Genomic DNA, 18,717 nt, shown 5'->3' on the forward strand with positions numbered 1-18,717 from the left:
AAAGGGGCCCAGAACCGGACACAGAACTCAAGGTGCAGCCTCACCATTGCAGAGCACAGGGGGACAATCACTGCCCTGGTCCTGCTGGCCACACTACTGCTGACACAGGCCAGGTGCCATCGGCGTTCTTGGCCACCTGGGCACACACTGCTCATGTTCAGCCGTTGTCAACCATCACCCCCACATCCTTTTGCACTGGGCTGCTTTCCAGTCAAAACATTTTGTGCCTGTTTGATGACATCACCAGTCAAAAAGGGTAATTACAAGACTGCCAGCAGCTCCATTTTAACACCAGCATTAAGGCTGGGATAATTCCTAAGGCAGGCAGCCACACCATGAGCACTGCTGCCTTCAAAAACCATTTCCACTTTACTTTAGATGCTTAGCCTGGTGGCCATCACTTTAGCAATGCATTATATAATTTATGACCTGCAACAAGTCTTTCAAATATTAGAACAATATAAGTAAAACTTAGAAGATTCACTTCAGGCATTTTGAACAAGTTATCTATCATATCTAGATCAGCAAGTTGAAATAATGTCAAATGACCATTTGTTGCTGAGCAACTCACACAAAGATCTGTTATCAGTAATAACAGATCTATTCAAAATTCCAAAGAATATCTGAGGCTTTTAGAAGTATGACAATTAATCCTAAATTACATCTGAAAAATCCTCAAAGTGCCTAAGGTTTTGAGAGCCAGTCCTGGGGAAAACACACAATTGTGCTTATCTCAGCAGAAAGTTTACTTTGGAACTTTGAAGTGTCCCTTCACTTAACTGCACTATAGATACCAAATTATGACTGCAATTGTGCTTATTTCAGCAGAAAGTTTACTCTGGAACTTTGAAAAGTGTCCCTTCACTTAACTGCACTATAGATACCAAATTATGACTGCTCTAAACTACAGTCTTCTGAAATAACTTGTGACCTATGGGCAACAACTGACAACCAGATCCTTTTCTAACTTCAAGTCCAATAAACTGAGGAGGGGCACTGAAGAGATGACAGTCTAGTTAAGCATAGCCAGTCACTATCAGATAGCAATTTTAGCCTTTTTAAAGGGTATAATTAAGATATTTTTCTTGAATATATTAATGCCACAACCACTAGTCTTGCTTCTTAGGAGGAAGAAATATCCATTCAACACAACAGGAAGACATAAACAGTACTAGATGTCACACAAAACAACACCTACTTATACTAATGACAACATCTAGAAGGGGAGTGGCTGCTCTACTGCTTTTTTCTCCCAAATCCTATCAGGCTGCAGATTACTGCCTCATGACAAGTCATTTTTAATAATGGAGTGTAAAAAACCACACTGATGGAAATAACCTCACTTAATACTAGTGCAACCTGTCAAATATTTTTAGATATTTCTGTGGTCCTGACCCTGGTATCTGTGCTGTCATGCTTTTGTCTTCAGATTGTGTCACAACAAAGTGACATCAGTCACATGGGAAGTTTTGTGGGACACCATGGCTCTGTTTTGAGTTCTCAGCTGCAGTACTAAGCTTGTGGAAACCTTTCTTTATAACACTTAAATAAAAATACAAAAAAAATTCGCAGAAATACATGAAGTAATGTAAAATTATTATTTTTTATTATTTGATGTAAATTTTATGTTTTACCAAAGGTACTTTTCTTCTTTGTTTACAAAGCCAGAAATGTATCTGGATCACTTGCAAGTCAAATACAGACATCAGATGAAAAGGAAAATTTTTCAATGACTGATTACCTGAGTTACAGTGCAGTATTTAATTTCAGACAGTATTGCTCTTTGGACTTTTACAGTAAGAAATAATAAGTTTTATCAAGTCAAAACCTTTATCAGAGCTTGTTGCAAATTTCAGAATTCTCATGAACCAGCAACATTAAACATCGGACATAATGTATACTACACTTTTTTGCTTGCCTCTACAATAAATTAATACCCTGGGCGACTTAAATATTAGCAAAAATATTTACAAAAAGAAGATAAAACACAGTATAAAACTTCTTTTCCAAGATATGCTTCTTCCAAGAAACAGTTTGGTACCAAGAGTGAAATTTCAAGTCTTACAAAATCATTTCTCACGTATTTAAATTCATGAAGACAAATAAATAACACTGAATTATACAAACAATGATATCCTCCTATGGGTTTATGCAGTAAAAGCATGTATCTCTTCTTGGGAGTATCCAAGGTCCTTCAGATATCTGAAAGTCAGAAATCAAGTTGGCAATATTAATATTTGGAACTCAAAACCCACCACAGACACAGATGAAGCATAACTTCAGCACCGCTTCCTTGTTTTTATTCAGACATGCACATTCAACTGTACCCCTGCAAATACATTTAGAAAACAATCAATGCCCAGGAGCCCAGATATACTACATAAACTTTTTGAACTTCCTTGTTTTTATTCAGACATGTACCCCTGCATTCAACTGTACCCCTGCAAATACATTTAGAAAACAATCAATGCCCAGGAGCCCAGATATACTACATAAACTTTTTGAGTAATGAAAGCAATTTCTAAAAACAAATACAGATATCATCTGATTTATCTCAGATTTCTCAAGAGGCAGCATAATTATTGGCCAATACACGTTGACTTCAGTAGGACTGCAGAAATGCAAATGACATCATACTGGTTCAATATTTTGAAGCTGGACTTCAATAAATTTCAAGAGAAATACAGAGGACCTTTTATCTTAAAACATGCATAAAAAAAGAGAAAATACTAGGTACAGACACATATAAATGCATTCATTTAAAAATAATTGAGAAAAGTGCTTCTACTTGAACAACTGCTTTGAACTTCTGTAACTTAATTTATCAAGCTAACACCAACAAAGAACGCTTATTTCCTATTATTACAACTTTTCTATGAACGTCAAATTAAAAGCAGCATTTAAAACCTTGGGCAAAAAAGGTCACTGTTAAAGAGTCGGTTTTAGAAAGTTCTGGAAAAAGTACTAAGTGAACTCATGAAACTCATATATTGCTGATACTTACTTAGCTACATGGAAATATAAATATACTCCTCAAGTATGGTGCCAGGTGGTTTTTTAAATTCCTTTTTTTGTTTGTTTTAATTTTGAAAATTTTCTTACAAAGCACACAACATAAGGCTGTTTTTTTAAAGACTACCAAATCAGAAACACTACAGGTGATTAGGTGATCAAATTCTAAAAATTTTCTCGCTTTCCAGTTCATTATTCAAAATACTCACTGTACTCCTTGTTCTGTAAAAGGTGTTGGACCACAGATGCAGATAAGCACTTTGGAGTCTCTTCTACTTCTTTTCACAAACTCAGATAGAAGAGATGGAGAAATCTTCCCCTGTTTACCTACCCAATCTTCTGATGGTTGTGAAAGAATGAATTGAACCTCAAACCTGGTAAGCAGAAGAATATTTCATAAACATTACTTCTGATTAGAAATCTGCTACACTAAATGCTAGTGACCAAGACATTGATGTTTCCTGTTATTATCTTCCAGTTCTGCTCAGCTCCCCCTTGCAGTATCAGATCTCACATATATTTAGTCATTCCTACTGATCAGGTCAGTCAAATCACTTCCAATATTGCTTATTTATTTAACCAAATATTTCAATGTTAAAAATTCCAGCTTTCTATTTCACCTTACAAAAAACCCAGCTGGCACCAATTAAGATTCTTAAGCACAGATTTTACTGCTCCATTAGCATTTTTGCACAAACATTGGTGTAGCTCAATACACAAGCAGTGAGATCAGAATGCCTGGCCAAACTCGTGAAAATGTCAGCACAATTTCAGTAATAGAAAATACTCATTACTGAATGTTAGTTTCAAAAACTCACTAACAGAATAGTAACTAAGTAAAAACCAAGCACTTCTGTATCTGAGGCTCCTACAGAAAGGCAAAACAGGCTTTTACTGTAAATTTGCACAATGTCTAGACTACAAAGCTTTCAATGTGCCAGACATCAAGAGGGTATGAAATAGTATTGATCTTTCACTTCAGTGTTGTGAAAGAACAAGTGGTTTCTACTGAGGAAGAATTCAACTAAGAATTAACCATAAACAAAACATATTTTTATCACATAAAATCTAAGCAGTGATAATTTATCTTGTGGTAACAGCAAGGGAACTGAAATTAAAGGGTAACCTGATAATCCTGTGTTTCCTGACAGAATGATGGACTGTTGAATTAATTTAACATTACATGTGCACTACTTGCATTTTAATCTGCAATTACATAGTAATTGAGGACAAAATGCAACAATTATTAAGAAAAAATTAAAGTAATGAGCCTATTTAAACTTTGAATTTCTACATAAACATTTTCATAACCAGTGACACCAAAAAGATTATTAGAAGACGTCTCTAAATTCATAATGTTTCTCCTGGGGCACATTATCCTTCTCTCTTCTGTGCTCCTTTTTGCATAACTGTGTTTTTGATAGTTAAGGCTAAGGCAAATTTTTTTCTGCATCAAAAAGCTTCTCAGTTTTAAAAATCATCTCTTCTAACATATCATCTCCAATAACCATCTACTAAACACTGTAAATCAAATCCCTGGCTTCCCATGGGACCTACAGAACTTAACAACATAGCTTCTGCTATGCATCTGTGAGCAATGGATCTCCTTCCACTCCCTAGGTCTCCTCATATTCTTAGCTAAGAGCTTACAGAATCAGAATCTGTCCTTGTGCCAAAGTGAACAGTTAGTCTAACCCCAGGACTTCTTCTGTACACAGAGATGTTACAAGTTGTTCTCCACAAAACTTTTAATTACCTTTCATCTTTAAGAGCTAATTGCTCTAGCTGGTTTCTCCAGAGTATGTCATCCTCAGTTTTGTTGAAGAAGATCAGTTTCACTGTCCTTAAGAAAACAAAACAAAAATGAAAATTAATTGCAGATTATTTCTGTTAAAGGATCAGAATGTAATGCATCATACAGAAACCTTTTACTTATTTTTTGTTTCCTCCAGAGGCATTATAAGTCAAAATGAAGCACACTGCACAACCTTTGAAAACCTTGCCTGGTATAGACAAGCCCCAAATCAGCTATGCTCCATCTTTAAATACTAAAATCATCTTATTCAGGAACCAGAATGTGCCAGAACCTTTACATGCTTCCCAGGGCACACTTCTCTGAAAACATGGAAAATAAAGCCCATTACACTAAAGTAGTGCTCCAAATGGTGGCATGGTGCACCACAGCATCAGTGTTACTCAGGTGGGGGAAAAGTCTATAGAATAAAGTGCATAGGAAAGCCATGCATTTTGTTCATGGGCACAAAAGTAGAAAATAGTTATTTTGAGAATAATGTTTTGAGACACCCTTAGTGGTACTTCCCAGGGTAGACAAAGGTAGCTGCTGCAGTTCTGCTCAGTACTCAGCACTATAAAGAATAGAAAATTAAAAACCTGGAATAAACTGGTCAGTCTTGCTGGAAATAAGGGAGAACACATCTAAAATGAAGAAGTGGAAATTGAGATATGTTCCCCACCAGTAAAGAAAAGCTGGTTGACAGAATGATGACAAAAATTTAGATAACAAATAAGAAGCTTCATCAGCCCTTTGTAAGGAAAGAGAGTGAATCTAACATATTGGAAACTACTTCAAGGGATGTAGATTTTACTGAACTAAAAACATTGGCATGCAAGGTCATATGGAAGACTGCTCAGAAAGAGGAGTTGGAGACCCCTTAAAGGATTTTAAAATGGAGGAAGAAGAGGAGATAGAAAGTTAAAAAATTACTTTCCAAACAAGAATGATGATTAAAGTGGGACATTATATGAAAAGTTGATATGAGAACAGAGGGGTAATTTAGGAATGAAAAGGTGGAGACAATGATACAACAATCAAGGAGAATCCAGAATAGATTACCAGCATCCTATACTTGACAAGAGCATTAGTCCCCTACCTGGAGTTTAGTGCCTTTGTGCTTCAGTCTTCTTTAAGAAATGTACCCACCTGACTGCAGGTATACACAGCCAGTAAAAGGAGCAAAAAATCCTCATTGGAAAAAGGAAGCATAGAGCACCAATATTCTTTTATAGTTAATACCTTGGCCAAATACAATTTGGCCTGTAAGAGAGGAAACGAGGCTACAGAAAAAGCATCATGACTTGATGCACAAAAGGACAGTGCAGCTATGAAGGGAACAAATTGTTTCACCCGTTTACAGTAGGCAAGAAATAGACTTACAAGATAATAGGCAGACTTTGTCAAGACAATAAGAATGAAAATCCAATTATCTAAGCCCATTACAGCAAATACTGCCCAGGAAAGCTGAAGATTCTCCAGCATTCACAGTGCAGCCCCAGAGGTTCAGCACCACTCACCCACCACTGCAGACAGAGGTTGCTTTGGCACCCTCAAGAGAAAAGTCTATCATTGTACAGATTATTCCTCAGCTTTCTGCAATTTGTGTCCTAGCATATACAATCCAAGCTGTGGCTAGTTACTTTACAAAGTAAGATCATTCTATGCAAATCAGATTTATACTGCTCATATATATATATACACACATATGTATCTCATACAGATAAAGATACATATACTAAAGACAGTCTGGTAGTACTTTCCCAAAAATAAATTTAGGATTAAAGAGCAAATATAAGGGCAAGGAACCAAATTGCCTACAACAGTCAGAAAACCAAAGCCTTAAAGAGTCTACAAATAAATAGAACCTGTCTTTGTTCAAGTCACTCCAGCACCTAACCAGCCTCCACAGCAAGAAGGAAAAATTCATTCACTTTGACGAGTGAGGAAACAGATGCTGCTGCACCTTAAACCAACACTGAGTTCCCATATAAAATTGTGCTGAAAAGAGCTAAAAATGTGTTCCCAAGCACTTTGTCAGATGATTAAAAAAAAAACCCAGTCACAAAGCCAGTCAGCCACTTTTTATCTGCTACCAACAATACAGGACACTTTGGAAGAACCAAACAGTACAGTCTCTCTGCTCACAAAACAGGATTATATGTAACTGCTGCAACAATCTAAGAACAGTGTCTGGATTTAGAGTTTGGTTTTTTAGAAACAAACTTTTGCAGTCTATGTCATCCTTTGTAGCTTTAGTATGAAGATTAGTGTACAATTAATCTATGTTTCAAATGCAGAAGTGCTAGTTCTGCAAGACATAACCTGTTCTCTTGACCAAGAACAAGTAATGCTTTCTTCTTTTAGACGCAGAAGTGCTAGTTCTGCAAGACATACAAACCTGTTCTCTTGACCAAGAACAAGTAATGCTTTCTTCTTTTAGAGTACAGAATGCATATACAATACACATCTTTTCATGAATTCAGATATACATAATGCTGTACTTACATAAGTGACAAATAAATCTTCTGTGAAAACTGGAACTCACCTGGGAACAACGTGTTAGTGCTGCTTAGCAGGTGAAAACCATTAGCTAACAATTCTAATGGATCAGAGAGAAGCCGTAAGTAAACAGTTGCAGCCCTCCTCAGTCCAAAACTCAGTATCTACATTGTAGTATCTCCATACTAAAAAAAGACACTCAATTGTAAAGGTAATTTAAAAAAAAAAAAATTCCTCAAAGTTTCTGTTCAGTGAGCTCATTTGTACCACAACTAAAATTTTAAATGCAAATCAGGTCATTATGTTGATGGCAGTCCACAAGGAAATAAGTAGAAGTTGCCTCACCTCTGACAGATTCTTCCCTAAAGCATGCCAGTTTTTGGTGTAAGTTGAAGAAAAATTTTCATACTATTTCATTTTGTTAACTGTTTCATTAACACTGAAGCTTGTGTGTCAAGAAGTCCACATACCTGAGACAGCTAACTTCAGTCAGAGCAAAATTCAGCAGCTTAACCATTGGTGTGAAACCTGTTCCCCCTGCCAATAAAAGGAGATCTTCTGAAGTTTGAACTTGTGACTTCTTGAAGTTGCCTTCAGGATTGCTGACAGAAATACAGTCTCCTTTATTTAAAAAATTAAAAAGTAAACATTAATTTGATGAAAACAAGCTAATTAACATTCTGATTTTTAAAGGCTATTTCATATTGCCTTCATCTTTGTAATATTAGGACTTCTTTCAGAAAGGTATTATACACTTCACATAGAGATCATTCTTGTTAAAAGAAGAGATGTACAAATAAAATGTTATGTCTTGATGGATTTTACACAATGAGAACACAAACATTTGCAAAGTCAGTGTTAAAAATCTACCTCTGTATCTGAAATGGAAAAGGAAGTGCATCCTAAGTCCCATAAAATGGACCTCCTTTCTTTCTGCAAAAGTTGTTCCCAGAGCATATGACATCAATGTCATCAACTATGATGTGTGATACAGTTCACATACATCACTCAGGAGAGAGCTTTCTGTAATGGACAACTCCTAGTTACAGTGAGGACAAGCCTTTACACTCAGGGAATGGAGAATAAGGTTTAAAAGAAGTTTTAAGTAGGTCCTGATTAAGTAGGTAAACAATCAGAATGTCACAATACTCAGACAGTGAATCTTTAAAAATAATGTAATTGTTGCAAAAGTAAACACAACCCCTTAGCATATATTTACCAATTTGTAGGTGGTCAAGTGCCTGTGTGAACAGTCCATGGGAATAAATTTTAATCATTAAATATAGATGCACACCATCATGGCAAGGTGGTTCTTGGAAATCCAGTGGCAAAAAAGGCAACACAGGTGTGTATGGTTTTACTACCTCTGTCCCTAGAGAATAGACAGAAATACAGCTCGAATAATATGAAAAGTACTCTACATCCAGATACTACAAATACCAAAATAAGCAAAGAGTAAATAAATAACCCATATAGACCATAAAAATAAAACCATCCCATGCTTTTACTCAAGTTATTACTTTCCACTGCACCAGTTTTTATTACAGAATTGGAAGCCTTCTACTTCCAGCTAAAAACTTGAGCATGTTATTTCCACACTACTTAGCAATTCAGGACACAGGATGAAAAGATCGTGAGTCATCCCCAAAGAATATGAAAATCTAAACATTTTCATTAATTTTCAAGTACCACAGCTTGAGTTATTTCAAATTTAAACAGCAGATTGTTAATATTGCACAAGTAAATTTTCTTGCAGTATAATTTTAAAAAGCTACTGTATAATGACAGTAATATCTCAAGAGCTGGACACTACTAAAGAATTAGGAAGGGGGGAGGAGGAGGAGGAGAAGGTCAAAACAGTTCTCAATTAAAAATTCTTCTGAGAAGTATCCACCATGTATACGCAATCCAAGTACAGTGACCAGTACAATATTAATATGCAAATTTTAAGAAGTATCCTTCAAAATAATAAATTGGCTATTTCTTTGACCTTCTGTTTTCTAAGCTTTCACAAAATTTTGAAGAATAGCACATTGAAAAAAAGCACGTGATTTTCAAGACACATTCTTCTCATAATCTCACATTATTGTTAATATTGCACAACTGGAGTGTAAAGCAGTGTTACCATGACTACTATAAATCCCTCAGAAGAAGGAAAAAAACCCAAAAAATTGCAACAATACCCTCCTCATTTCAAAATACCTGCAAACTAAAAGGAACTGACTAATGATACCTAAGACATATACAATAACCTTCCCACACTTCAAAGAAGAACAGCACTGCTTTGGTTTTTTAAAGGGAGAGTTGGCAGTAGAGACAATAAGGTCACCAGCCAGCCATCTCAGTAATTAGCTTTCCATTAATATTAATCCAGTCAGTTCATTATTAAGTACTGATCGTGACCCTGGAAGCAGAGACTTGCTAACAACAATCAGGGAGTTAGAGGCCATGGACTTGGCATTTTCCCAACACTATGAAAAGGATTTATGTAAATATATCCACTACTACATTCTCAATTTTTCTTACCTGCAATGATGTGCTTGAGGTAAATATGTTGTCCAGTAGGAACACGGAGATGTGTTCCCTTAGGCAACATTAGGCAGAAGAGTTTGGTGTCATGGGTAACTTCTGTCTTAGAAACCAACTTGCATTTTCTGTAGAACAGTCCTAAAAACATTTTATTTGTTAGTTAAGTCTCAATGTCATTCTGTTATTATATATCTTTCAATAAGAGAGACAAATGTATTTCCCTATATACTTATAAAAAGACAATAAATAGATGCTTCTTGTATAATTATTTATAATAATTTTTATAGTTTTGGACTAAGGACTCATTTATAATGTTATTTTAAGAACTTCTGAGTTATTGACTGGGATAAGCAGAAAAGCACCAAAAACTATCAGAAGCATTTGTACCACATTGCACCTGCACTGAGCTCCCCATACAAGTACAGCACGGGTACACACCTAAGCAGACCAAAAGCATCTGATGGGATGCAAATGAAACAGAAGCCAGCACAGCATCACACTCCTCAGCAACAGACTGCCCACAGCCACCCAGCAGGCTGAGGGAGGTGATTCTGCACCTCTCTTCTGTTCTTGTGAGACCTCACCTGGGGCACCATGTTCAGCTCTGGGGTCCCAAACATAAGAAGGATGTGGACTGCTGGAGCAAGTCCAGAAAAGGGCCACAAAGATGAACAGAGGGCTGGAGAGCCTCTCCTGTGAAGATACACTGAGAGAGTTGGGGTTCTTCAACCTGGAGAAGAGAAAGCTCCAGGGAGCTTATAGGAGCCTCCAGTAAAGAAGATAATCATGAGTTATTTTTTCTCCTCTACCTTTAGGAGAGCATTTTTCAGCCAGGCCTTTGTTTCAGCACTGCAGTATTTTAGCTCCAACCTGAAATATCAGTGTGGTCACAGCACCACACTGCCTAAACAGGTTTGCAACTCAAGGGAACTTTCAGGGGCTATTAGGTACTCTATTAGGAAGCTCTACAAAGAATTTAAAAAAAAAAAAAAAAAAAAAAAGAGAGCTAACAAGCAACAAAATCCCATGAGCAGCATTATCTAAACTTCATACATCCAAAACAAGACAAATAATTAAAAAAAAAAAAAAAAAGGCAGAGAGAAGAAGCCCCCTTCCTACAATAATGCCACCATGTCATTTGCCATTTTCAATGTACAATTTGTGACTAGTCCCAGTGGATATTTTTATGTAAAGCCTCTCAAAATTTGGCAAGTTCATGTATGAGAATACTTGAGCATGACACCCTTCTAACAACATTCTACAATGGAGCAATTTGAGTGAAGCAACTTTTTTTCCCCTTTTTTTCATGGTATTGAAAAATACTCATGTTGCTCACATGAACAGCTGAGCTACTCATGAAACAGGGTAAGATGCAAAGAAAATTCCAACCAGGCATCACCATGAGGATGGTCTGGTCAAACACTGGGGCAGAAGCTCAGAGGGAGTCTGTCCTTGGAAGTATTCAAACCTTGACTGAACAGCTTTGAGCAGGAGGTTAGATCAGATAACTTCCAGAGCTCCCCTTCAACTAAGTCAGTCTAAAATTGGCATTTTTCTGCATACACTGGTTTTCCTAAATTATTCAAACAGCTGCTAGTGAGTTATCCACTGCAAATGCCTGCAGAAACATGACGTAAAGCTTCTGACACGGAATCATTATTTCTTTATTAAGATTTTATCACATCTTTCATCTAACATCCTACAAATCCCTTATTTTGAATGAACAAGCATTTCAGATGAATCAAAAGAATGCCTAAAGCACTGAAAAAGTAAAGTCAGTCATTCTACTTCATACCAATCTTGAAGTAAAACAAAACATCAGCATCTCTCCAACTACATAAATATTATGAAAAGTTTGTGGAAATTTTTTTTCTATCCTCCTTTTGAAAAACAATACACAACAAGACTGCAAAGTACAGTAGTAGTCAAATAATATGCCAAGATTGCTGTCAATTCTGCAGACTTAAGAATTGCTTAAAAGGATGTGTGAGGTTGGCAATGCAACCCTTAACACTCATCAGCTAATACTCTTACACATATTTGGGCGTGGAGAAAGAAGTTAAAAAACTGATTCATCAACTGATTCACTGTTCCCTGACAATTTTTTTCACCTTTCCAACCTGACTAATTCCAGCCTTTTTCTCATAAATAACCTTTACCTCCCTATTTCTAATACACAGGTCTTCACAATTGCCACACAGAACTTTTGTCCTGATTCATTCAATTTAACTTTTGAAAACTTTCTAAGTAATCTTCTAGTTTAGACTGTAGTCTTTGCTACGTTAACTAAAATTAGTTCATTATCACTCATTCCTATACAATCCGAGGCCACAAGCAAAAATAACTGTCAAAGCAGAAAAGCCTTTCAACAAAAGGAGCTAGCCCCTAGTAGCAAGCTGAAGCCAAACAGTTGCTTTTGTCAACCCACAAAGCCACATTACTGTCAGATACCAAAGACGTATGGTTTGCTACTATACAGAAGCGAAAGGTTCTGTTCTCTCAATTTTGATCACAATGTCAGTGTCCAGCAGCAAATCCAAATTTTTCCAAGTGACCAAGGTTGTTTGTGAGGAGATTAGGTTTGATTAAACATTTTGCAGACATCAAGTGGCAGCACTGCAGCTCCTGATCCAGGAGAAGCAGCCCTGTAGCCCCTCACTAGCAAAGGCCTGCCACAAAAAACCAATACAATTATGGGCTAGAGACACCACTGTCTAACCTCAGTTTCCACCTTTGCTGGAATCAAAAACTACAGCACCTCAATTTATAGGCATACAAATTCAGTTTTAGTAACAAACCCGCTGTACAGATAATGATAGCTTTTGAAGAGTATCACCCTTCTGTGTACTGCGTATTCTTCCTTGTCATGAAAGGGAACTGAAGAGTTTTTCCTTAATTAGGTTTTTTGCTTCTCTTCAATGATAAAACTTCAGCGACAACTCTTATTTCTTAGTCACTAGTGATGTTCATAATCCTAGTGATGTTGCAGTGGCAACACTAGCCTGTTGGCTTGGGAAAAAGATGAATAGCTCCACTACCCTTCCATCTCAGGTAGAGGAATTCCACTCCATTCCCAGCAAGCATTTACCACCCAAACATGCCCACCAACCTGAAAGCTGAAAGTTAATCCTTATTTTGCTCAGGTTACTTGGTTATGGAGCCTCAAGTACTACGACTGCCAATGGAGTATGCTAATGGAGATAGTACTGCTAATGGAGATTAGACCACAGCTAAAGGAAGGTGGCTTCCTACCACTTCCAGCAGCAGCCCAGTCTTAGGAGTTAAGACAAACACAAACCCTCACTGCTGACTATCAAATCATCAGTACTCTCAAATGCTTCAGTTAATTACTACATTTCACAAGCTATCTCATATTATCCAAGGCCAGGCATGCTCTTCCCAGACAGCCTCTCTCCCCTCCCAAAATAAAGTTCCCACTCAATCAGTATCTTCTAAACTTTGCCTGGTTCCGCGGCACCCAGTCACAGCGTCAGTCTCGCTGATACACAGTAAATGCTGAGGCAGCACTCTGCTCCCTTCTGGTACTTCCAACCAAAAAATCTCCCACTTGATCTGTACAAAAACCACTGCACAAAACAAGGAAATTGCATCCCACTTCAGCCCTCAGAGGCAACAGCACCTTGTTTCTTTCCTGAACATCTGCCAGTAGTTGCACACTCTTTAAAAACAGCATAACTTAGTAATTATTAATTACTAAATAATTCCTTTCCAAAACACAAATTTGAGTAAAAGTTCAGAATCATTTTCAGAAGGAAGAATTTATTTTTTCTCCATGGGAAAAAATACACACACACACCCCCAAGTTCATCCCTACTAACATGTAGTTTTTTTAATTGCATATGGCTACTGCATTTATGTGCATGCCCCCTCATGAGTGGGCTTCCATACCTTATTTCCCAGAAAAAGCACCAACAAAAAAATCACATCTTAATACCTACATAAAAACCTGCACTCTGTTATTGTGCTATATGATATTTTGGTTGGTTGGAAGGGGTCAGGTTTTAGGGGTTTGTTTTTTTTTTGTTTGTTTAGTTTTAATGAGAAAGCTCTACCTTACTTTTTATACTGTATTTAGATTTCACAGCATGTCAGCCCTATGACCATAAGCTTTTGTTTACACTTTTACTGACCAGTTTCACCATAGCTACCCAAAAGTAATGTCACCAACTCCCCTACACTGACAATCTAACTATACTGAATTGTGTTTTCTATGCAATACTGTGGGTTATAAATAATTATTTCTCCAGAAAACTAAGCACTTAATCCTTCTTAAAGAGTAGAAACAGTATTGAATATTCTTCCAAATCTCCCAACCATCCTGTGACACAGTGCAATTAACTGAAATTGCAGTATTTTTGAAAAAAAAAAGCTCCTCTTCAACTTTGAGGAAAGTCAACAATTCTGTTCATTCCTTCCAATTAACTGAACTACACAGGTCAAAATGTTAGTATAAACTCAGCAGGAATTTGAGAGTACATAAGCAATTTATCTGGGAGTATGACTTCCCCAGCCTATGAAGAAAAAAAGTAGGGGTTTATGTTAATTGTTTCTTCATATAATAAAGATATCATAGGCTTCCAGTACCATCTTTGCATTATGTAGTTTTTCCTGAAGAAGACCTCTATCACTTTTTTTGTAGAATATTATATAACTTTATAAAGTGTAGATGCTTTTGCACATGTAGTGGTCACGCACCTGTCCTTTACAAACTCATTTGTGAATGCTGTCATATCAACAAGCAGTAAAGACAAAGTCAAGTAAACTTTTCAAGTGTCAATCTTAGCTGGTTTTCAGCCCTTCTTCCTGAGCTCTGAATACAATGGAAGTGTTTTAACTCGTCAATAAACACAAAAATACCAAAAATCTCAAAGACAAGAAAATCCTAATTAATTAAACACCATTGCTCCCATAAGCATTCACTATTCACAGCCTTGCCACCAAACTGGAATCATTTTGGGTAAAATGATTACTTATATTAGAAAGCAAAAGTTACCAAAAGAACTAGTAATACACAAAAACTGTATAAAATAAACTACAAAAAAAAAAAAAAAAGGGCAACAAGATGTTATCTAGAAAGCATTGGTTACTAATGCTCAATATGTGTTTTGTCAACTGCATCTAACCTTCCTCATTTGCAAAGGATCTATAAAGCCACTATATCCTGTATCTCTTGTTCTTTCAGATTATCTTCTCTTTCTGTTTACTATAATCACAAAAAGTGATAAGGAGGGAGAAAATGGCCAACAGACAGTGGACAACACATTAGATCAGGCTGAAACCCCTTAGATACAGAGGATTATATCGAAAAATCTGATTTTAAAACGGATGACTCAACAGTTTCTGAAACTCTCAAAAGGAAAATTACATTCCACATAAGCTAAAGGTAGCTAGAGAGATGAGCTTTTCTGCAGTCTTCCTTTTTGTACCATAGTAATCTCTCAAATTTAAAGGCCCGTGTAGCATAACTGACGGCCAGTAAGAGGGGTACAACATGGTGAGCAACATTTCATTAGCTCTTAAAAATGCACAGCTTTGCTTTCACACATAATAAGGCAGACTATAATCCAACAGTCAATTTTTGAGCATTATTAGACAGAAGACCAAGAGGGCTTTTGAGAAACTAGGTGACCACAATAACATCAGGAGTGTGGTTATATTACACAATGTAACTGTGCAGAAATTTTTAATCTAGCTCAAAAAAACCCAAACCCACACTGAACACTGCAATATACTTTGGTGCTGCAACAAGTTCATACTATTCTGTCACCACATACGTAACATTTACTGCTTCTTGTAGACACACCAGTTTATTCAGAGCTGGCTTTAATATCTACACATGACTTTAAGCCTCTTATTTAATCTGAGCTCAAGTTACAAAGACGCAGTGTACTGGAACAACCTTACATCTGTAGATACAGATGTTACTGTCTCTACAGTAACAATTGCAAGTGAAGGTTTCTGATACTTCACTCCAGTTACTCCCATGATGATTGATACATGTCCATGCACTCTCCCCTCAGGGTCTACTGAGGTTTTCATATGGACAGAGAGGTCATTAAGCACACAGATGACCATGAGATGGAACAACACTCAGGCAGTGCTCCCCTTCCAATATGAGGTTCACCTTCAACTCCACTGTGGGACAAAACAAACACAGACACTACAGCAAAACAAAAAACCCTTCTCCAAGTCAAACCCTTTCTAGGAAAATAGAATAGCTTTCCTGAATAGCTTTCAAGATCAGACAACAATTGTGAAAGAAATGAAGGTACATCAATAGAAAAAGAAAATCCTGGAAAAAAACAAATGTAACTGACAAGCTCCAAGAAGTCCTAAAACAGCTGGTAGCTGGCCATAAAGTTGCTTACCTCTGTCTGTGCGTTTGATAAAAGTATTATGACCCTCACGGGGCTGTCCCAGCATTTTCCATTGAATGTTATCCTTTTTATTTAAGATAATCTCTACTTTCCCTACTTTTTCAGCAATATTTACTAAAAGAGAAAAGATTTCATATTGTTACTTTTAGTTAAACTTTGCACAAAAAAATATTTCACACGTAAACTATAATGAAATTCAGCACAATTACTCATTTCTCAAGATACAAGAAATTAACTATTTAAATTAGAATATCAAATTATGCATAATTAATACACATTATTTGCTTAACAGATCGTGAAACCAGGACAGCTTGACAAACCATATGGTCAAGAAAAATGCTCATGAACCCAGAATCCTTGTCTACTGTAATTGTTAGTTACCACTACTTACTACTTTCTTTTCAAGGCCATTTGAATTAACAATTAAATCCAAGAAAGTCTCGGTCTAAGCAAAGAAGAGTTTACAAATAAACAACAGAACTAACTTCTAGCTCTTTTAGCCTTCAGTCATACTCAGAGGGATCAGAGCACTATCAGCTTATTACTTTCACAGGCCCAAATGCCACAATTAAGAAAAAATATTTAATGTTATGGCTTGGTTTGATTGACTCTGTCAGGACCTGGTGGTAAGAAAAACTGTGAAGTATCTTATGAGTCAGAAAAAAAAATTGAAATTCCCAACTGAAATTGAATTCTGATATCAGAATCCTAGAATATCCTGAGTTGGAAGGGACCCACAAGGATCCTGGAAGTTCAGCTCCTGACTGGACTATCCTAGAAGAGATACAGAAGTGCTGCAAGAGACAAATTACCAGCCACATCTTCTGAAACTGCATGGTCCAAGTCTGAAATAAAAACAAACAGCATGTTAAGCATTAACAAAATTCTAATTCAGGATCATATATACACAAAGTATAAGTAAGTCTAGGAATACTGAGTGAGCTAATAATACCAAAAATTTGGCCTTGAAATTTGACTTCTGACTCCTACAAGTCTCATGGATGAAGACATTATTTTTCCCATTACTTTTAACAATGGCTCATGTAAAGCTACCAGTCTGCAATTACTGCACTTGCCCTTCTGAATGAGGGTTTTTTAATAATCATAAAAAACACACTTGAAGAAAAATTTTACACAACTTTAAAATCAATTTCTTACAGCATTTTAGTCCATATGTAAGAAATTTAGTCTATACTAAATAAATGAAGATATGAGTTGATAAACAATGTAACTCCTTTACATCAAGGCACTTTAATTATCTCTAATGAAAGGAATAAAATATTAACTGGTACATGTAAAATGCTAATTGTGTGATGAGCAGGTTTTAATACAGTAGAATGAAAATTCAATACTTTCAACTGTAAAATTACAGTACCTACCAACTTCTACAAGATATGAGTGGTCATCCATGATGATTTCTACTCTTAATTGCTTGTCTTGACAGTCAACTATAACCAAGTCTGCATTCATGTCCTTTTATAGCCAAGGGAAAAAAAAAACAACAATTTTTATAAAGTTCTCCCAGAATTCAAGCTAGATAACAACTGGATCTTCTAATTCTTCCTTCATTAAATATACTTACCTTCTGCTTAGTATATATGACAATTGTGATCAAACTATCTGTTTGGAACCAGTCGTAACTGCAAAACAAAAAATACAATGAAGAAAAAAAAATCTTTTATTTGAGCATATCAAAACATACTTAACCCCAAGCCTTCAAACAGAGCTTGTTTAAAATTTTACAAGCCAAACAGATTATTTGCTACTTTTGAAGACTAAGTTCAAAGTCAGTAATTCTGACAAAACTACTAAAATAACTATCTAATCATGTATTCTGATAGTCAGTACACTGTAGATAAAATTGTATGGCATTAGTTTTACTTAAAAAGCACATGTATTCTCTTTGTATTATATGAACCTTGCTTACGGATGATTAAAATCTTGAGTCCAGACAAAAGCATTAAATAGGCAGGGTGGCTTCCATGAGTTAAAGATTTGATGCACATATCACAAAACCACAGTTCCCCTCACCTCCACAAATCAAGTTTTTGCATTCATTCGTATGTTCCCAAGTCCAAACCTTGTAATAAATCCAGTGTAAAGTAAAAAAAAAGAAAAGAAAACCTTCAATTGCTAATTATTTGCAGGGCGTTACACTTGCCAGGAAGTAATTTCCATCTACACCTGGACCAGAAAAACAGCGACAAAGGGAGGAGAAAACACTCCTGACAGCCAATACATCTCAGGCTGCACACCTTCCAGTCACATGCCAGAATATGCCAGACACACATGGGAAGAAAAGCAGCAAGGTTTGGAGAGCACTTCAGGAAATAAACCTCATTCCAATGGTTTACAAGCCACAGTATTTTATGACTGCATGTAACTAGCCCAGAGAACACACACCCCCAGGGGATTTTGATGCCAAGTGAGAAACTGGACCTTGAGGACCAAAGGCATCATGGAGTAAAATGACGCATCAGTGAC

The 18,717-nt window shown here is 36.4% G+C and overlaps 1 protein-coding gene across 5 annotated transcripts in view; it reads right to left on the reverse strand.

Moving 5' to 3' along the window:
- Positions 1-1,584: 1,584 nt before the first annotated feature.
- Positions 1,585-18,717, reverse strand: part of LOC121340022 (cytochrome b5 reductase 4) — a 30,633-nt gene continuing 13,500 nt past the window's right edge. For 3 of the 5 annotated variants that reach the window (XM_041412385.1, XM_041412387.1, XM_041412386.1), the window contains 10 exons: positions 17,816-17,873; positions 17,613-17,706; positions 17,046-17,078; positions 16,225-16,347; positions 9,833-9,973; positions 8,526-8,678; positions 7,777-7,927; positions 4,769-4,855; positions 3,222-3,389; positions 1,585-2,202 (listed from right to left, as the gene is read on the reverse strand). In XM_041412385.1, coding sequence (XP_041268319.1) covers positions 2,148-2,202; positions 3,222-3,389; positions 4,769-4,855; positions 7,777-7,927; positions 8,526-8,678; positions 9,833-9,973; positions 16,225-16,347; positions 17,046-17,078; positions 17,613-17,706; positions 17,816-17,873 — 1,063 coding nt within the window. In that variant the 3' untranslated portion in view covers positions 1,585-2,147. The remainder of the gene's footprint in view (positions 2,203-3,221; positions 3,390-4,768; positions 4,856-7,776; positions 7,928-8,525; positions 8,679-9,832; positions 9,974-16,224; positions 16,348-17,045; positions 17,079-17,612; positions 17,707-17,815; positions 17,874-18,717) is intronic. The other 2 variants (XM_041412388.1, XM_041412384.1) reach the window with 1 other exon arrangement.

This window comes from Onychostruthus taczanowskii, unplaced genomic scaffold (genome assembly GCF_017590055.1).
Source record: "Onychostruthus taczanowskii isolate IOZ18803 unplaced genomic scaffold, ASM1759005v1 scaffold39, whole genome shotgun sequence".
NCBI lineage: Eukaryota > Metazoa > Chordata > Aves > Passeriformes > Passeridae > Onychostruthus > Onychostruthus taczanowskii.